The 22,012-nt window shown below is 44.8% G+C and overlaps 1 protein-coding gene across 1 annotated transcript; it reads left to right on the top strand.

Moving 5' to 3' along the window:
* Positions 1–7,999: 7,999 nt before the first annotated feature.
* Positions 8,000–11,972, top strand: LOC120684364 (disease resistance protein RGA5-like). The gene is made up of 2 exons (XM_039966227.1): positions 8,000–8,955; positions 9,873–11,972. The coding sequence occupies exons 1-2, from the start codon at positions 8,132–8,134 to the stop codon at positions 11,887–11,889; spliced, it is 2,841 nt and encodes a 946-aa protein (XP_039822161.1). The 5' UTR covers positions 8,000–8,131; the 3' UTR covers positions 11,890–11,972.
* The last annotated feature ends 10,040 nt before the right edge of the window (positions 11,973–22,012 follow it).

Raw genomic sequence — 22,012 nt, 5'->3', positions numbered from 1 at the left:
GACCACACACAGATAGCTCCTTTAGAGCTTACCTCACCTGGTACTTACCCCGGACTCGGGCTCGTCTGGTTTTTGTTGACACTCACCCGCAGCCACACCAGGCGAGGCCTCAGAATGGCTATGCCCGGCACCACGTGGAGGCACTAGCTGGCGCGGTGAGTCTCTTGATCATATTTGCATATATATATAATCATATTCATAAGATAATTCATGTGGTTGTAACTTTACTGAATTGATGCAGCTTCGCCTTTGCAACATGATGGAGACGGACTGCTCGACTTACCTGACGAGGGTACGTGCCGGATCCCCAATGACCCAGTTTGAGCAGACAGAGGCATGGTCGAGGCAGCGTGATCAGTTGCGTCAGGTAGCGCACAACTTCGGAAGCCGTGTGCAGTACGAAGACAGCCACGGGTCGTCTCAGGCCTCGTCGTCGTTCCCGTGTCCGTCGACCATGCACGGGCCGACGTCGCAGTTCTTCCCAAGTGCAGGTAACGTACATATCTCTTTAAAATTACATCAAGTGTTCCTACATATTTACTAATATCACATACAGGATACGATCCAGCTACTGCGTTCGGCCATACTGGAATGTTTAGAGGGACAGCACCAGTTGGCGGACCGTATCCAGGGATGATACCAGGGCCACAGATACCGACCTACACAGGTTAATTTATGTTTCGTATTTTGGTTTCTACATGTCATTACGAAATATACGAGCGTACGCTAACATCCACATTTTTTGCGTAGGATTCTACCCCGATGCGGGCGCCGGACCTTCTTCTTCCTCCTTTCGACCAGATAACGAGACATTCACCTTAGACGACTTCGACAGCTTGAGTCCAGAAGAGCCTGCCGCACAAGGTGACCCCGATGTCTTGGGGTATTCACAGCTAGGAGGAGCACCACTTGGGATCTCTCAGCAGCAGACACCGCAGCCCCTTGCGCGTCTTGAGCGACAGATGAGGTCTCCGGATGTTCTCACCTACTCCGAGGGACATGTCCGTGCCCAGCAGAGGGCTAAGAGGGTCCGACGCCCTATGGGTGGTTAGATGTATATGATGTTTATTTGTAATGAGATAGCTGTGGACTGCTTATTTGTATCCGATGTTTATGATTGTGGTAGGTTACTTATCATTTGTTTCTATAGATATTATTGATGTGAACTTATTATGTTTGTGGGTTCCATAATGCTCATGAAATAAGGGAAGTTCTTGCGATTTTTCCTGTGATTTAATGAAGGACAAGTTACGTGCGGTAGGAGTTAGCGGCCGAGATCTTGCCGACGATGATGACGAATACACGCTCGAATAGCTCAAAATAGGTCCCTGGAAAAATAAAAGTCCCTGAAAAAAAAGGGGGGCTCTGTCGAAAAAAAAGGGGGGCCTGTCGCCCCCCAACGGGCGACAGGGGCCTGTCGCCCCCCAACGGGCGACAGGGGCCTGTCGCCCGAGGGGTGGGCGACAGGCCCCTGTCGCCCGTTGGGGGGGCGACAGGTCCCCCCCTTTTTTTTTCTCCAGGGACTTCGTTGCAAATTGGAAGAAAAAAAAATTACACTTTGGGTCTGTCGCCCTATGGGAGGGCGACCGGGGTATATTTTTGAAATATTTGAAAACGGACATATATTTTTGAAATTTTAATTTTTAAAAATATAAAAATGAAAAAAGTTCGCTGATCGGTGCCATTCTTTTTCCTTGCTCTGCCTGGTTTTCTCTGTTTTTCCCACATTCTTTTTATTTTCCATTTAATTTACAATTATATTTCCTCTTGATATGGTTGAGTTTGTAAGATCTAGCAGGAAATATAAAGAAAAATGCTATTGAGAGGTTTAGTTGTTGAAATTTGTTGCTTCGTTTTACTCTGCACCGTAGTTTCTGTTGAGTGAGAAACAGTCACTTTTAAGCTGACTACAATCTGACTTTGTGATAATCAAGCAAGTCCAGAGTAGGGATGCTCACTTGTCTACCTTAGGCCCATAATTAGCTAGCTAAATGTAGATAATATGGATCCAAACAGGTCAGAACTAATGGACTAGCTAATGATATTCCAGCTAATTGAAATAGTAGTATCTCATTATTAGCTGGTTGAACCCAGCTAATCCTAGTTAAAAACATCAAAAGACCGTATTTACCCCAAACCCAAATATTAAAGTTCCAATCACACAGGGGTAGCATGGTCGGATAATGTTGATAATTAGCAATTAGTTGGTGGATCCATACACATCTAGCTAATAGCTACTTAGCTAATCTTTAGCTAGCTAAAAGAGACTATTATCAATTAGTTGGGGAGGATCTAAACATGACCTTAGAGTCAGAGGATCACATCGTGGCGGTAGTTAGGTATTAGCTGTGGGCATAGCCGGGGATGCAGTGAGCCAGTGATAGGGTAAAAGATTAGTGGTGGCACGGACAGTCTAGTAATCTTGGAGAAGGATGGTAGACGGGAGGAGATTTAGGATATGGTGTATAATAATACAATTGGTCGAATGGATGATTGTATTGCTAAGCCTTATGGGTGGATTATATAGGAGTACATTGCTCAGGGGGCAAGTAGCCTCCCTGATAAGGCAATCTGGGACTACACAGTCCTAATCTACCATATCTGGAGATATCTCAACATACTCTAACATCTCCATAGTCACATCATGAGCGGCGCAGATGGTGGGACTAGAGAAGGAGAAGAAGCCGAAGGCTAAAAGCCAATGCATCCTGTTGTTGTTAAAGTGACGAAGTAGTCGGGGGAAGAGATGGTGATGCTAGCGGCATGGTTGTTCGAGAAGACGCGAGGAGGTGATCGAACCCAGATATTCTGGCGCAAGGCCGAATAATCCAGATAGCACGGCAGCAGCGCTCGAAGAAGAAGGCGAAGAACTCGAACAACCTGATCAAGACCATGCGCACAAAGCGTAGCAACGTGTAGTCAACGACGAAGTTGGATGTGGTCGACGGCGGTGAGGATGCAACAATCAAGGATACCACAGTCCACAGGTGGCGCCACTGCCAAGGAAAAATTTCTCGGCGAGAATTTTCCGAGAAAACCGAAAATCCTGTTTCTCGGCGGGGTCCGGTTTTTTTACTTATCGCCCGAAATTTTCGGCCCTTTTGAATATCCGCCCAAACCAAATTGGTGCAGCCAAATATCATGCCACCCACTGCCTCCTAACACTAAATTTTATTCATATTCCATTCCCCATCTCTCTCGGTCCCTCCACGACTTCATAGGAAGCCATGACGATAGCGATGGCCATATTAAACAGACTGTTTATTGTGGCAAGAAAGTCATATTTATATACATTGTTGTATCTTGTTTATACTATTAGATTGTTTGGAAATAATCTAGGTTACTTCCTGCATAAATTGAGAATTTTTTTCTAAATTTCATCCGAAATCAAAATGGCAAATCCGATAATTTTCCGAGAAATCCGATAAACGCGTTTCTCGCTAACCTCCGGTTTTTTTTCCTTACCGGTAAGGAAAACCCTGGCCACTGCTTCCCGAAGAGGCGATGCAACAGCAGCCCTCCATACTAGAGGCATGCAGTATGAGGACATATGTCACGGGAGCTGGGTGGATTACGCACGTCGGGTGATCGGACTGAGTACATGTGTGGCGATATGACGATGGGCGAAGTTGGTGGAGAAGTCCCGTTCGGTGGAGGCGACAACGAACCGGGGAGGTGATGACGAGCCAATGGAGGACGACATGTGTGGCGAGATGACGAGGTGGGCGGTGCAGACGGGCCTCCCCCAGAGTACCATCCATATCACCATGCTGCACATCGGAGATGTTGGAAAGGCCTGTGAAGTCAATGTCAACGTTTTGCAGTGAACTGGTTTTTTAAAAGGATTGGAAGGTGATAGCCCTGTTCATTAGTTCCCATGGTTTGATTCTTCCCGATAAAACACGGCGTGTTCGAAAGGAACAACCATTTTATTTCTTTAACCCGGATTGCATTATTTAATTGATTTACTATGTCGTGTACTTCGTATTGGTCACAAATGTGTTGCTTGAAGGAAGGAAGCGGCTTTTCAAAAGAATTGCTTAGCAATTGAAAGTTGGGGAATAGATCAGTTCGAGGGAGGGAAATTGTCTAGGGAATAGGGTGAAAAGTAGAGGCATAACGTAAGTTCGACGGATAGTGAGCGACTCAATCTCGATTAGTTATCGAGTAAAAAATTAGATAAATTAACCAAAACAAACCAGCATCAACTTCATGCGTAGAACCTCCAGGTGTGTACAGTGCATCTCCTCACCCTTTTATCTCTTTTCTTCTCCCACCATGGTCAACAGCCATGGCAAGAGAAAGAGGGAGGGGGCTAGAGGTGGGGCAGCCCAGCGGGAGGAGGACCGAAATAGGCCCCACATGGTGGACACGTGGCGTGGCCAACTAACGCCACGACGAAGCGGATCGAGCAGTGGCGTCCCAGCCCACGGAGTGGAGCGGCGAGGTAGGAGGTTGGGGCAGAGCCTGCGATGGTGGAAATCAGAGTGGATCTACAAAAGGAGATAGGTAGGAGGCCGGGGCGGATCAGGTTTGCCGGCGGTGGAGGTAACTAGCGCGAATCCGCCGGAGGAGGCAGGAGCGACGGATGCCAGCCCGCTGATGGTGGATTCCACTCCACCAGAAGAGGAGCAGGGTGAGTTCATGACGATCTGTTGCTGCTGGATGACCTTCTATGACAGCAGCGGATTGATTCGATCATTCACATAGATTGGGAGGGTGCTGCCCTCAGCGGAGGTCATGGGCAACCTCCACGGAGGCGTGCTACGGTGTCGTGAAGGCAACATGATTGAGGTGAGCCTTGGGGAAGCGATGAAAGAGGAGGGGCGTCAACAGTGCTAGGGTTTGGGCAGTGGAAAAAGTAGTGATGTTTGGCTCAACAACATGTAGGAGGATAGAATTGGTGGAATGGATGGTTGTATTGTTGAGCCCACCAACCAAAAACACACTTTACATACATAGCCCAAGCCCATGCTTTTCCTCAATGTTGAATCTACAAGCGACCGTAACCTTCTCTTGGAGCGGTCGATTTTTTTTCACCCCACGTCCGCAGGTCCCACGCGACTTTATCTCTCTGCCTCCCCTCTCCATTCCAGTTCACACTTTTTCTTCTCCATCCTGGATCCCGCGACTCCATGGCGCTGCTCCCCTTCCTCCTTTTCCTCTGCTCCATGCGGCCTGAGAGGGAGGCGCGGCGGGGCCGGCGCTCGCCCCCGGCGCCGGCACGGGTTGGCGGGGAAGGCCGGCGCTTGCTCCAGCACCGGCCGCTGCGAGATCCACTTTTTTCTTCTTTGTTTTTTTCTTTTTTTGATGCAAATTTTTTCTATAAACGGTTTCTGCCAATTTTGTTAGAATGTAGAAATTTTTCCCTTGAAATTTGTTTTTCAATTTTATTTTTCAAATATTTTTTCTCGTCATTTTTTCCCATCTTCTCAAATTTTTTTCTTGAAATTTTTTCAACCTTTTTTAATTTTTCTCTTGAAAATTTTCTATCTCTCCTATTTTTTTTCGTAATTTTTTCTGAATTGTTTTAATAAAAAAAATAAAAATTACTATAAATGGAAAAACTTCACGGTCGGAAGATCGGCTGTAGGGAGGGGCTCCCTACGGTCGACCGTAAACTAGGGATGCCCATGTTTTTCTTCTAGATTTAGAGAGAAGCACGCTCTGTGAGACACTTCACTTCCATATTTCTTACTCTTTGTAGCCCGGGCTCGGCTAGCGAGCAAGAAGCAGAGCAGAGCAGAGCAGGCACCGTCAACTAGAGGAGGTAAAGGGGCTTGAAATTTAATTTATATAATTTAAGGGAAGAACTCTAAAAGGACCAGACTAATGCTATATAATTTTGAGCTAAAAATGTATAAGAGTCAAGCTAGATGGTGAAGAGACCATTAGTTCAAAGTTCAAAGTTTTACATGTCATCTCCCATTACAAAGGATACCAGGATTTATAATCCCCATCTACTGGGCTACTGTTGGGCCGCCAAATATGCGCCAAGGACTTGCTGGGCCGGACGTAGATGCTCACACGGTCGACGTATGCTTTGTCATGACACCTCTGCCCCAGAAAAACTATCCATCTTCCGCAAGATTTTTTCCAACTTACCTTCCAGTGTTTGAGATTCGTGCGATCTCTACTGGCCATCCGATTTAGCTCCACCATCTCGTCTTCCTCCTCCGTCTGCCCCTTCTCCATCGTCTTCCTCCTCCGACATGCGCTTCTGCGCCCTGCTCCCGCCATGCGTCGCGCGCTCCCTGCTCCCCGCCATGCATCGCCGCCGCGGCCGTCTCCACCCCGCCACGCGTCGCCGCCCCCGCCTTGCTTCCCGCGCGCCGGTGCTCCGCCCTAGAGCGTCGCTGCTGCGCGCGCATGCCCGCGCCCCAGCTCCCCGCGCCTGCCCCTGCTGCGCTCCCCGCCCGCCCCACTGCTGCCGCGCCACCGCCGCCTGCACCACCGCCACCACTTGCTCTGCTGCCGCCACCGCTGCCGGCTCAGCCACCGTCGCCTGCGCCGCCGGCCGCCGGCGCCGAAGAAGATGAGGAAAAAATATTGGTTCAACATTTTTAGAATATAGATTCAATATTTTGGAAATACTAGTTCAACATTCTGTAATTGTTGAATCAACATTTTTAAAATGTTGGTTTAACATTTTTGAAATATTAGTTCAACAATTTTTTTTAGTAAATGAGTCTTAGTGGGCTTTTAAAGATAAATTGCTTAACCATCTTCCACAAGATGTATAGGAGCCCCCCTCTGCCCTGCTTCCACGCGATGAGGGACGTCAAGGAGATGGTTGACTATCGTGGGGAAGGACATGAGGAGGGAGAAAATTAGAAATAATGGAGATGAAGGGAATGACAGGTGGGCCCTCGCTTCGTATGGAAAGAAAATAACAGAAATAAAGTTTATTTGCTGCCGTGTGGCATGGACAAAAACACAAAATCAAAATCATAGTGTTTAATAGGCAAATTCAGCGACTAGATAGTGTTGCGCACAAATTCGATGTTTGTCAGTGGCCTACCAACTGAAAATTTTTTTAAGACTTGTCACTCACGCAAGTTGTTTCTTCTTCCATGCCCACCGCCGATTAAAAAGTGTAGATGTAAATTGGTGATCTTTAGGTACATCTCTAATTCTTTTTAATTAAATATTTGTACTATTCCCTCAAAATAAGATTTTATTTTAAAAAAGTAGTATAAATATTTAAAAATAAATTTGGAGGTGCATCTAAGAATCACTAATTTGTACCTCTACTAAAAATCTAAATTTAAGATATTTGTTGGTTTGCTTCATGTACCGTTGACATGAATTAGTAAACTTAGCACCACATTGTTTGCTTGACAGGATGAATGAGTATTTTGTTAAAAAAAGACTGGTTGTGGACGAGTTGAGAATTGAGATGGCCGGAAAACAAAAACAAAAAATGGGATGGTGGAGAGGAAGTGGAAGGAAACTTCGCGGAAGATCCGCATAAATGTAATCCCATTATTTACGCCATCTTATGTAGAGCTGTAAATCTGGGCCGTGCTTAATGGGCTGGCACGAGCACGGCCCGAAAACCTGGGCATGAAGCCCAGCCCAGCACGAAAACAACTGGGCCGTGCTGGCACGGCACGAAGGGCGGGCTGGGCCGTGTCTGAGATTTCGGCCCATCGTGCCGCCCGGCACGGCACGGTGTCCTGGGCCGTGCCTGGGCCGGCCCGGCAGCTGCAGATCTGGAGGATCACTAGTGTTAATTTCTTGTAATTTTTGCCATTGTGGAAAAAAAACCTTTCAAATGGTGGTATTCATGATCTGTGGGCCGTGCTTGGGCTGGCACGGCCCGAAGGTGGCCCGACGTGCTTTTGGGCCGTGCTGGGCCGTGGTTTCAGGTCTTAGGCCCAGCACGGCACGGCCCGGTAAAATTCCGTGCCTTATCGGCCCGGCACGGTTCAGCCTGAAGCACGATGGGTCCGTGCCGTGCCGGCCCGGCACGGCCCAACTTTCAGCTCTAATCTTATGCAATGCAAGCAATAGTTTGGAGCAAATTGAAGAGGCCTTCCTCTCAGGCTCTCTCAAAGTCCAACCACCAGGCTCTAGCTATATAGGTAGCATTAAGCTAGCTAGAGCGTTCGCTTGCAAGTCGATCGAGATGGCCGAAATGATGGCGAGCGCCGCCGCGTCCGTGATGGGCTCCGTCATCGGCAAGCTGGCCACCATGCTAGGCGGGAGCTACCAGCTCACCGGAAAGGTCCAGCGAGGGATCAGGTCCCTGAAGGACGAGCTGAGCACCATGGACGCCGTACTGCAGGATCTCGCCGAGAAGGACGACGACCAGATCGACGGACAGTCCAAAGATTGGAGGAACAAGGTGCGTGAGCTATCCCTCGACATCGAGGATTGCATCGACCGTTTCATGCTCAATCACAGCCATGGAGGTTCCAACCCCAGCTTCATGCACAAGACCGTGCGGAAGGTGAAGATCTGTCTGCAGGATCGGGGATTGGCGGAGGAGATCCAAGAACTCAAGAGCCTTGCGATCGAGCTGAGCGAGCGGGCCAAACGCTACGACATCCATCAGTGCCTCGGCGCCTTTCCGCCCTCACGTCATCAGCAAGTGCGCTTGGACCCTCGAGCACCGGCACTCTTCCAGGAGGCTAGGGATCTCGTGGGGATTGATGGTCCTCGCAGGGAGATCATCGAGTTGCTGAAAGCTGAAGAAGACAAGCGGCACAAGGTGGTGTCCATCTATGGAACCGCTGGGCAGGGGAAGACCACTCTCGCCATGGAGGTGTACCGCAAAATCACTGGACCATTTGATTGCAGGGCTTTCGTTTCCGTATCTCAAACTCCAAATATCAAGAAGCTTCTTAGAGATATACTGTCTCAAATAAGCAAGAACATGTTCGAGCAGTCGCAAAGCTGGGAGACGGAGCAGCTCATACGCACAATCAGAGAATACCTAATGGACATGAGGTAACTAAGATTAATATTTCTTCTGCAATCTTTGTTGATCGCATGAGCTCCCCTAATTTATTATAGGCCATTACAAAATTTTCTAGATATGTATACTATTACCTGCATATCAAAATATAGCAACTTTTAGACTTGAATCATAGTCAAACATTCAAAGGTTTAACTTAAAGGAAACGTAAAAATAGCTGTATTCTGGGATAGAGGTAATATTTCTCACAGTTAAAACCACGGCTAGCTTGAACAGTTTATATATACCTAGGATCTTAGAGCAACTCCAAAAGACTATCTCTATATTCATCTGAATAGTTGAAAATAAAGATTTTGATGGAAAAATAGCCTCCAAAAGCTTCTCTAAGTGGTTATCCAAATATAGCCATCATCTATTTCGGATTTGTCGCTAGCCAAAGATAGATAACGAAAATGGCTCTCTAGAGTATAAACAAGATATAGAAAAACTGTTGGAGAGTGAAGATGTATAGAGAGTGAATTTTATGTACATGACTCTTCAAATGATGATTTAGAGAGTGAAATTTAGAAAAACTATGGGAGATGCTCTTACAACAAGGTCTAGTCAACTCGATCCTTGTTCACAACAGCTATCGTGCACATATGTGAATTTGATTGGAATTGGCGTGTACAAAATGGGGGGGGGGGTGTATGACATTTCAGTAGAAAATGTACTCTATGCCATCAAATAAGTTCAGGTGCAGTAAAATTAATTATTTCTTGACAAATGTAATCAAATGCATATTTTGTATGGCCATTCCAAATATCCATATAATCTTTTCTTTAAACATTAAGTATTTGAACATCAGGCTTCATGTCTCTGAGTGGGACTAAAAAAGTGTTCTAATGTGGCACACAAAAATGTGCCACTTGGATCAGTCCTCTTAGATTTCTCCAATGCATGCATGCAGGTATTTCATCTTGATTGATGATATCTGGAGTGTATCAGCATGGGAGCTTGTGCGATCTGCCTTACCGCTCAATGACAATGGAAGCAGAATAATTACTACAACACGCAGTAAAGCAGTAGCCAAATCATGTAGTACTGGTATTGCTGAACAAATGTACGAAGCAAAGCCACTTAGTGATGACGACTCTCACAGATTATTCTTTAATAGATTATTTTGCTCAAGTGAAGATTGCCCCCACGATTTGAGGGAAGTATCCAGTGAAATTTTGAGGAAATGTGGTGGCCTACCATTAGCCATAATCAGTATAGCTGGTTTATTAGCAAACAGAAGCAGAACGCCGGAAGCCTGGGGCAATACATTGAAGTCCATTTCTGCTGCAGTTGACAAAGACTCTCCCATTGATAAGATGAAAAGAATTTTGCTGCTTAGTTACTTTGACCTTCCTCTCCATCTAAAGAGCTGCTTATCATATCTGAGTGTGTTTCCGGAGGATTATTTGATTGATTGCAGACAGTTGATATTGTTGTGGGTAGCCGAAGCACAGATTCCTGGACAAAACAGAGAAACTATGGAGCAGCTAGGGAGAAGTTACTTGAATGATCTGGTCAATAGAAGTTTGGTCCAACCAGTCAAGGTTGGGGCAGATGGCGAAACAGTGAAAAGTTGCAGAGTTCATGATGTCATACTTGAGTTTATTGTATCAAAGGCTGTCGAGGACAATTTTGTGACTATATGGAATCATAATGGGTTTTCTGAAAACTATTCTTCCAGCAAGATTCGCCGTTTATCCATCCAGGAAGACATTTCTGGCCCGGCTGAAGAGATGGTCAAGACAATAAAACAAGCAGCACATATTCGATCAATTAATACTTTCGGCTCTAATTCAGTGCTCCCTAAGCATGCCTCCAAGTTTCTAAGTAACCAAGTCTTGCGAGTGCTGAATATAAAAGGTTATTTTGAAGAATGCTATCTTCTTGGGCATGTCAAAAGTTTCAGTCAACTGAAGTATTTGAGGATAGAGAATTTTTCCAGTGGCTTCACGCTCCCAGAAGATATAGATAAGCTGCAACATCTAGAGACACTAGATGTGTTACGCACCACACTTAAGAAGCTACCGGCAAGTATTATCCAATTGCAGAGATTAGTGCGTCTTTGTGTCAGTTCGGGGGTACAACTACCTGACGGGATCAGAAATCTGCAGGCATTGGAAGAGCTATATATGATCAGTTTGGATTTTCAATCTGTAAAGTTCGTCCAGGGCCTCGGCGATCTAACCAATCTGAGGATACTTGGAGTGAGTTGGCGCCACTCTACTGATGAAGGCCACAGGGAAGCATGTATCTCGTCGCTCTCCAAGCTGTTCATGAGTGTTGGAGAACTGCGTGTTGGGGATATCCCAGATGCCACACCTCCATTCATGGCCTCCTGTGTCCGTAATCCACCACCACTTCGGAGGCTTAGCCTTAGTGAGACTGGTAGATTACGAGTCGTGCCCCATCAAATCAGCTCGTTGCTCAACCTGACCCGCCTCTATATTGCAGTCATTCGCGGTGAAGTAAGCGAGGAAGAAATAAATATCCTGGCAAGTTTACCCATCCTAATCTCTCTTACTGTTCGCTTGTCAGATGACAAAGGAGATTCAGGCGTCTTCCACCCAAGGCATGCAATCAAGAGCCAAGGATTCCAGAGTTTGGTCAAGTTTACATTCCGCTGTTGGTCTGAGGTAGCGTTGGAATTTGAGCAGGGAGCAATGCCAAAGCTCCAAAGGCTCAAGCTGCACATGCCGGCACGGTGTCAATTCAAGTATGGGGACGGTGGCCTGGTCCTCGGGCTGCAGAATCTGGCATGCCTCAAACATGTCGCTCTCAGTATTCACTGTGAAGCTGCTACTGCTAATCAGGTGAAGGCTTTCGATGATGACATCAGGGGTGCAGCGGGTGCACACCCTAACCGTCCCATACTCCAGGTTGAAAGAATAGTTCAACATTTGATGAGGGGTGCAGCAGATCAACGATGACAATCCGACCATTCCATACTAGAAGCACCATGCCCTTGATTTGAATGCATAAACTGCTTGTGCCAATTGGTACCGTAACTTTAATTTTTTTCTAATAGAGGGATGGGATAGTCTATTTCTTCATTAAGTAAATAAAAGTGATCCTATCATGTATATACTTTTATATACTTTGATACAACCATGTTTTGGACACATTTTTGTAATGGTTGCAACCAAAACTTGTCTCTAAGATTATTGATGTGTCCATTTAATCATGTCTTGAAAACTCATTGGAGGGTGTAGCTCAAAAGAAACCTCAATATTCGCCAAATAAACATAGCAGGATTCCACTCAAAGAACAAATGTTGTATATTTTCATTAGAATTACAAAAGCAACAATTTTTTTTTACCTCAATGCAAATTACTTCTAAAGTTATCTTTGATGACAATGATCTCTTTATACATAGACCAAGTAATAATCTAAATTACTCCCCTCATGCATGTCCAAAGTCCAAATAAACTCATAAACTATTTTTGGGATCAATTTACTCCCACAACTATGTCAATAGGACCAAATTACCCCTAAATAAGATTTCTCGTTTTCTTTTCTCAACGCACAAGTGAAGTCCTAAATTAGAATTTTGCGGGATGATAGCAGCATCATAACATATACCAAAAAATACATCTTGAAATTTTCATCATTATTTTGACAGGATACTATATTTTAAAATAAATTAATCTGTAGGATACAATATTGTACAAAAAATACTAAATATTTATAATATATTTTTAAAATGTCACTTAGACCCTTACCATTTGTGTGTGAAGAAAGAAAAAATTCAAATCGTACTAAGGGGTAAATTGAACGAAATGGCATTGTTTCAGGAGAATTTAACAAGAAATAACATGTGGCGATCTATCAAAAAGCACATCATACGGCTTTGCTTTGCTGTTCACATCATAACATTTGTGCACCAAATTTATTTCCTAAGATTCTTCCTGTATCCATTTAATTAACCATGTTGCAAACTGTCTTGCATTGGAGATTGTAACCCAAAAGACACTTCAACTATTCGCCAAATAACTTAGCTAGATTACATTTGAAGAATAAATATTCTATAGTTTTATAGAGTTACATATGCAACATTTTTTTATCTTCATGCCAATTTTTTCACTAAGTTATTTTTGGTGCGAATAACCCCTTTATATAAACCAACTAAACTATAATCTTCATATTGATGTTTTAATTCTAATTCCCCTGATAAGTGATTAACAATCATATGTATTTACAATTAAGTGCAGCCCTATACATGGTATAAAAATACAAAACCCCACTACCATTCCAAACCCACAAAAAAATTTCATCACTTAGAAAGATCGGTGGATCACCAGTATATTCTTTTGTTCAAAACTAGTGGAGATGTTTGGCACTTATTTAATTTTCCTTCCATCCAGCAACGATGTCATTTATTTTTCTTCCAAAAATAATACACATCTTTCTTTTCCTTCCATAATTAAAACAATGATATCAATTATTCCCTCTGTTCTCTATTGATAGTCCTATTTCACCTTGACACAATGACCAAGAAAAAGCAACCCTACTTATCATCTAATTAATATAACACAAGGCTTTTTGCTAGTCCTCCAATATCTTTGCAAGAAACTCCTCGTTACTAGTGCTATTTATTGCCATGGTTCTTATCAATAGCAAATATGACTATCATTTGTGAATACTTGAGTTTTGGAAATGGGACTATCAAAAAAGAATGGAGGGAGTATTATCCTTCCAAAACAAATAATGACGTGAATTATGGGCATGTGAAAAGGAAAGTAAAGTGTATGCCAAAGGAAAGTAATATGCAGGTACAAGAGGTGGGTATAAGAAATTGCTGGTGTAAAACGTATTAGCTTTTCAGTATAAATATTTTTCTTCTATCAAAAATGGATTTTCATCCCCCTTTCGTTAAATCTTTTGGCCTAACAAGTGGTATCTCCGTGAGAGGTACGGTGGGCCTAATCTTGGTGAGAAAGGGTTTTAATTGTTTCAACTTTTATAGATGTTAAGTCGCCTATTAATTGGTTCATCAATAAAGATGTAAAGGATGATTCTGAACCTAAGAAAACAGTCCATAACTATAAAGTAGTGTTTTAAGTACAAAAACATTTCTTATAACCTTTTGTAGTTAAAGTTTAAGAACTAGACTTTTGTCATAGTTGAAGGGTGTAAGCTGAACTTTTTTCTAAATAAAAATACTAAATAAAAAATAGAAATCGTTCTAAGTACAAAATAAACACTCACAAAAAAGGTTCCCAATAAGAAATAAAATGTACCAAAAATAGAATTTAGTTTGGAAAATAGTATTAGGAAAAAACCAAAACAAATTTCTTCTCCCCCCGATCTTCTTCACGTGTAACCGAAACAGGAGAAAACCAGAAAAACCTAAAAAAACCGAGGTATAATTGAACTACGCAGCTGGTCCCGTCTCCCAAAAGACCAGCCACGTTGCGCCACGTGCCATGGCCGATTTGATTACATGGCAAAGAGTAACCATAGCTAGGGTGTCCATTCTGTTGGAGGACATTTGGAGGAGGCTTCAAAGAGCACAGGGTGCTTGATGTGTTCGGTGCTACATCAAGGCGCTAAGGGGAGACTCTGCTGGAGCACAGTCGGGGACTGTGAAGCTAATTGGTCTGGGACCAGGAAGCTTACTTGAAGCCGGGCATCATTTACCATGGTAGATCTTGCTGGCGCAAGCAGTGGGATCAAGAAGCTCAATAGTCATAACTATGGCTATTGAAAGACCTGCATGGAGTCCTACCTACAGGGTCAGGACTAAAGGGAGGTGGTTGCAGGCGCTGAAATAGTGCCTCCACCAAACAAGAGTGGCGACGATTCTTCAAAGAACGATGGTGTTGAAGCCTTGTGCAAATGGCACATCAAAGCTGGCAGGGCTATGTTCGTGTTGAAAACAACAATTGAGGAGGATCTACTAGAGCACATTCGGGATGCGGAGACCCTGAAAGAAGCCTGGGAGACTCTAGGAAAATTATTCTCCAAGAACAATGAAGTGCGCCTCCAACTCTAGGAAAAGGAGTTATCTGGTATCTCTCAAGCCAATATGACTATTGGTCAGTTCTTCACTAAAGTAAAATCCATATGTCGAGAGATATCCTAGCTTGCACCGAATGAGAAGGTTGGTGGGGCTCGTATGACAAGAATTATCATCAATGGCCTTAGACCCGAATATCATGGGTTTATAGCCGCAATAAGAGGGTGGGCTACTCAACCTTCATTGGTGAAGCTAGAAAATTTATTGGCTAATCAGGAGGAGTTAGCCAATAAAATAGGAAGCATCACTGGGAAGGAAGAAGAGGAGGCGCCATTTGCAAGTAAGAAGAAGGGTCCACCTCGAAGTCAATGGAAGCCAAAACCAAGATGGTCAGATGGTGGCAAGCATCACCCAAAGGAAAGATGTGGGGTCCTTTAGGGGGAGCCCATGGACGAGATGACCAGTAGCAACAACAGCCAATAAGAAAGATTGATGGATGCTTCGATTGCGGTAAGCAAGGCCATTTTGCTCGAGAATGTCGATTACCAAGGAGGCGCTTTGACGGGAATGTGAGGCGCTTTGAAGGGAATATGGCCACCACCACACGAGAGAAAAAGCAGGAGGAGGCTAACATTAGTGAAGAAGAGTGGGATGTTGAAGCTGGATTTTCTTAGGAAATTGAAAAGGGTGAGTTGGAGGAGGATATGGAAGCACCTACTTTTGCAGCAACAACTGAGCCAATACTACAAGGGAAGAAGAGTAGTGTTGATGGCAGACAACTCGAGATTATCTATTTATCATGTTGGGAAGGCAGTCATTCCAAGGTATGGTCCTCAGCAACTCCAACTTGAGAAGGTTTATCATGTTCCTGGTTTGAAGAAGAATCTGCTCTGAGTTCCCCAATTGGCACTAGAAGGAAAATATGCGTTCTTTGGGCCCGAAGGTGTGACGATTTTTAGGAAATTAAAGGTGATAGCCACACCCATCATGGAAGGAAGGATGAGACAATTGGTATATGTCCTCTCAGCTGAATCCACTTATGTGGACAAAACTCGAAGGAATGAGACCAGTGATCTGTGGCATGCACGTCTTGGACATGTTAACTGTAGTAAATTGAAAGAGATGATGCAGAAATAAGTGGTGAAAGGGCTTCCTCAAATAGACATTTGGACAGACATATTTTGTGCCGATTGTCAGTATGGCAAGGCTCATCAATTACCGTACAAGGAGTCAGAGCATTGATCAAAGACACCTTTGGAGCTCATACACTCAGATGCCTTGGGCCCAGTCAAGCAAATATCTATTGGAGAAATGAGGTACATGGTGACTTTTATTGATGACTTCTCAAGGTATGTCTGGGTTTACTTTAGGAAAGAGAAGTCTTAAGCTTTTATAAAGTTTAAGGAGTTCAAGGAGAAGATAGAAGGTGAACTCAACATGAAAATTAAATGCCTCCGCACTGATAATGGAAGGGAGTATCTATCAAATGAGTTCATTATCTATCTCAAGGAGCACAAGATAAGAAGACAATTGACATGCCCCCAATACTCCACAGCAGAATGGAGTAGCAGAGTGCAAGAATCATCAACTTGCTGAAACTTCCCGAAGTATGCTTCATGCCAAGAATGTGCCTGGAAGATTTTGGGCTGAGTGTATGAGGATGGCAGCCTATATCATTAATAGGCTACCTCAACCAAAGCTGAGATTCAAGTATCCTCATGAGTTGCTATGGAAGGTGAAGCCAGTAGTAAGCCATCTCAAAGTATTTGGTTGTGTCTGCTACGTGTTTGTGTCTGATCACTAAAGGAGCAAGTTTGAGAAGAAGGCAATTCGGTGTATTTTTGTCGGATATGATGATGCACGAAAAGGTTGGAGATGCTGCGATCCAACCACAGGAAAGTGCCACACCTTAAGAAATGTGGTGTTTGATGAAGCTTCAGCTTGGTGGTCACCTGAAAAGGTTGAGTTACCTAATTCTAGAGGATTGGAGGAGGTTCCAGAAGAAATCCTAGAAGATGAGGAGAAAGCACAAACTCCAAATGAAGATAAAGAGGGTTCATCGGTGAAAGCCAAGAGCCCATGGAAGACCGGCGTACATCATATGACACTGGAGGACCCTCAATTGCCACAAATGGAACTTGAGGATCCTATTCAAGAACAACCGAGGAAAACAAGGAAGATCAAACCTAATCCAAGGTATGCTAATGCTGCCTTTGTCGATGAGCCTATACGTACTGAGCCATCTTCATATGAAGAAGCATCAAAAGGTCTTCGGTGGCGTAAGGCGATGGATGAAGAAGTTAAGGCACTAAATGATAATCAAACATGGGATTTAGTGCCAAGGCCAAATGAAATAAAGTCTATATCTTGCAAATGGTTCTTCAAAGTAAAGACTCGTCTAGATGGCTCAGTTGAAAGGTATAAGGCTCGACTTGTGGCTTGGGGTGTCTCTCAACAATATGGGATGGATTATGAGGAAATATTTAACCCAGTGGCAAAAATCACAACTGTTCGAGTCTTGCTCACATTGGCTGCTTGCAAGTTTTGGAAGTTGTGGCAGATGGATGTCAAGAACGCATTCCTACATGGCGAACTTGATAAGGATATCTATATGGAGCAACCAAGAGGTTTTAAGAGCAAGATCCACCCCGAGTACGTGTGTAAACTGAAGAAGGCCCTCTATGGCTTGAAGAAAGCACCACGAGCATGGTATGGGAAGATTGGTGAGTTTCTTGTGCATAGTGGTTTTAAAATCGCTCCATCAGACTCTAACCTATTCGTGAAGACCAAGGATGGTAGACTAGCAATAGTGCTAGTCTATGTTGATGACTTAATCATCATTGGGGACTATTCTGAGGAGATACAAAGGACAAGAGAAATTCTCTCAGTCCGGTTTCAAATGAAGAAGCTTGGAGAGTTGAAGAACTTCCTTGGACTTGAGGTGGAGCGCACAAAAGAAGGACTATTTCTAGGTCAACAGAAATATGCCTAGGATCTTCTACAAAGGTATAGGATGATTGACTGCAAGCCCATGTCTACTCCTATGGATTCCAATGTGAGGCTACAAGAAAATGAAGGGAAGGACTTGGAGGATGTATCTATATATCGATAGCTAGTCGGGAGCCTTATCTATCTTAATTACTTTGAGCAATCCAACGAAGCCTCACCTTGATGTAGTCAAGCGCATCCTCAGATATGTTAAAGGCACCACTAATTTTGGTATTCTATACAAGGAGACAAAGAATTGTCAGGTGATGGGATATTGCGATGCCGATTACGCTAGAGATTGTGGCACACGACGATGAACACGGGATACTTCTTCAGTCTTGGGTCAGGACCCATATCATGGTGCAGTAAGAGACAACCCAGTGGCATTATCTAGTACTGAAGCTAAGTATCGATCAGCAGCAATGGCAGCTCAAGAAAGCACCTGGCTTAAGCAATTGATGGAGGATCTTCATCAGCCGACGAATTATCAAGTAAGGATTTTCTGTGACAACTTATCCTCTTTATGCCTAGCAGAAAATCTAGTTTTTCAAAGGACCAAACACATAGAAGTCCACTACCACTACAGGGAAAAGGTCCTTGAAGGTGAGATCTAGATGGTGCCTACAAAGATAGATGAGCAATTTGCTGACATCTTCACAAAAGGTTTATACAAAGCAAAATTTGAGAAGTTTCGAGAAGCACTCGGCATGGTCTGCAAAAACAAGTCTGGATAGAAGTTTGCCTTGAGGGGGAGTGTTGGAAGAATGCAAGGCAACCTTCTAGAGTATTCTCCACAAGACAATAAGAAGATATTTTGTTGGAGGAATGCAAGACAACCTTCTAGAGTATTCTCCACAAGGCAATAAGAAGATATTTTCATGGAGTACTCTATAATTAGTAATAAATAAATTAAAAAACCTTATAATATTTAGGAATTCTCTAGAAGGGAGGACACATGTCACCACCCAATGATCTGCCTTGGCCAATAAATAGAGGACCCCCCTCCTTGCCATGCCATCCATCCAAGAGTATGGTAGATGAGAAGAGTGAGTGCTAGGATAACCACAAAGAGAGGGTGTGTTGTGTAATCTTGTGTAATACTATTGTGTTATAATAAGGCAAGTGTTTTGTAAGTGTTAGTCTCCCAGTTTCTAAGTACTTAGTGTATAAGTTGTGATTTATAGTAGGTTGGCTCTGCCACTTGGGATCACAAAGGGTTTGGGCTTCATCATAGGAAAGCTCTGCCTCCCGAAAGTCAACTTCATCTGTTGGTAGGCTCTGCCACCCGGAAGTGAGAAGGCAGGTCTGCCGTCGAAAGGACCTTATACACTAAGTAGCTAGAAACTGAAAATGCTAACTGACTCTAGAGTGAGTTGGTGTGTCTTAGGTATAGGTCCTCAGCTTCGCGGGTATTAGGGCCACCTCGATTCCCAACAATTCCCATTGTTGAGGCGCTTCCTGATGCACTCGATGCACGCAACTCACCCCCGAGGTGTGGTCACGAGTGCTCCCCGAACGACAGCGATGAATAGGGTCGTCGGAGAGGCTGGTGCTTCTCCTTTGGTGACGGTGGCAGGACGGGCGGTAGCAGCGCCATTCTTCGCCCCAACTTCATGATCCATTCGACATCCAGGGTGAGAGGGTGGGTGCGCGCGCGAGTTGTTCATGGACAAGCCGCGGCGCGCGAGAGGAGGCGAGGCTTGGATTTTAGTTTGGGGAGGCGTGGAGGTGAAAGAAGGGGCGGAGGGGCATTTTATAGTCATGTCGTGGAGGAGGGTGGTGGGGACTGGGGCGCCATGGATACAAACCTGTCACGATTATAGGACTTGAACTCAACATCAAACAGGCACGGGTGTTCCTTCTGCTCGGCGGCGGAAGAAAACCAGTTCCTGCACCGCTTACATTCCGACCTCTGTGTCTTCCTGTAGATGTCGCCATGTAGATGACTGTAGTGTTTGCCCATGCCTCCTGCCCCCACAGAGTGGGCACCGGATGCATCATCGCCATTGTTGAGGCGCTTTCGGATGCACTCGATGCACGCAGTTCGCCCCCGAGATGCGGTCGCGAGCGCTTCCCGAACTGCAGCGTTGAATCGGGTCGTCGGAGACGCTGTTGCTTCTCCTTCTTTGGCGGCGGCGGGAGGGGCGGCTACTGTAACTGCCCAAATGTAATTATCATGTTAAGCATTGCATCATGAGCTTTTGTTAAGCATTCATAAAGATTTTGTGCTTGATTTGAATGCATCTAAATTTAATTTTGAATTGTTTAAATTTGTGGAACCCAAGATTTGCGAAACAAATTCTCATTATATGACTTATGTTGAGAATTATTTGAATAAAATATTACTTTGAAAAATCTTGAAATTAGGTGAATTATGTCACCATATGCATCATCAAATATTTTCAAGGGAGGTATAGCAGGATTTCTGGAATATCTGGATTTTGTTCCGGAACCTCCGAGTTTGTCTCGTCCGGAATATCAGGGCCTGAAATCCAAAGTATCCGGGTTTGCAGAGCTGGACGCGTGACATACACACGGCACATGGATGCCACGTACCCCTCATCGGGCCCACACGTCAGCCCGAGCTCCACTAACACCTGGACACCCCCTGCCATCTCTCTTTCACCCCCTCATTCCCTTCCCTCACTCTCTCTCTCTCTCTCTAACTCCAATCCATGGAGGAGCTCCACCATCCCTCCAACCTTGAAGCCCTCTACTTCGCCGGAGCATCGCCGGAGGACGCCGGAGATCGACTCCGGCGAGCTGCTCCACCTCAACTTCATCTCCTTCCTTGGAGCTAGGGGCTTCCCCCAAGCTTCTCCTTCATCTCCCCCAAGGCTACAAGGATGAACTCGATCCGATCTACACCGAAGCCACTCTACTCCAACAAGTGGCCCCTTGCTCATGCTCTCTACTCATCACTGGTGAGCTCCCCTCGCTGTTCACCTTCCTTCTTGTGCCCTCATTCAAGATCCCTAGCCTATCCATGACCTTTCACCATTGATTACCTAAATCTTTGAAATCCCAATGCATGTGTGTTCTAGCTACTAAAATAGACTCCCCACACTCCCAGGAACCTTTAGGAACAAACCCCACCCCAAACCATGGTCGGAATCGCCGGCGGCGAGCTTGATGTTCACCGGCCGGAATTTCTGGGCCTACACCCGGAGTTTCTGGATTTACTGTAGCAACTAGTACTATTTCTTTGTGATTTGCCGTTCGGTGTGCCTATGCCTGTGTGGCAGAGCAAGAAACGGAGATATCTATCTTGTCACCCCTAAGGACTGAGTTGGTGTTATATCTCACCTAACTCCACTTTCGTGCAATCCACTCGACCGTTGTATGGGCAACGGCTTAGCATAAACCCCACTAGTTAGTCTGATAGCCATCAGGAGAGCTGAGAGCAACGGGTGACCAAGGAGAAGGGATATGTTCTGTGTGGCTTAGGCCCCGGTTAAACCTCAGAGATAGGTCAATGGCCCCTTGGTGGATCCCGTGGTGGCTAGTCAGGTCTAGCTAAGGTGGGTAATGGCTTTGTTGGGATCTGCACCGACACTAAGGTGACCGTGTTGTGGTACCCCACTTGTGGGTAAAGTTGCACACCTCTGCAAAGTTGAAACCTATTCGAATAGTCCGTGCCCACGGTACTGGGTGAGTTACGGTGTGGTCTCACAACTAGTGTTTACTTCGGGATGGGTTGGCGTGAGTTGTTTTGGAATTGTGTCCGGTAATTATGCCGTGTGCTACTGCGGATGAGGAGTCCGGTAGCGGTCTAAAACATGGATCCCGTGTGGATCAACCCTTTGTGTTACTCGGTATGAAGAAACTGGTTTTACAAATGTTTTCTTTCAAATGAACCCCTGCATAAAATATTGCTTTCCGCAAATCAAACCCTAGCCTTATCCTTGATTTATCTTGTGCATTATATTCTGCTTATACCCCTCCGTGGGTGTGGTTGGACTTGCTGAGTATGTTTGTACTCACCCCATTCTCTATTTTTACAGAAGAAGATCCAGACTTTGTGCCAGACGATGTTGAGTAGGGGTACCGTCCTGCACCCAGCCTTGCCTGTGGATTAGGGTCACCCGCAGGAGATACCGCATGGC

Source organism: Panicum virgatum, chromosome 8N (assembly GCF_016808335.1).
Source record: "Panicum virgatum strain AP13 chromosome 8N, P.virgatum_v5, whole genome shotgun sequence".
NCBI lineage: Eukaryota > Viridiplantae > Streptophyta > Magnoliopsida > Poales > Poaceae > Panicum > Panicum virgatum.
Note: the sequence above shows the minus strand (reverse complement) of the source record. Positions and strands in the feature narration are given on the sequence as shown.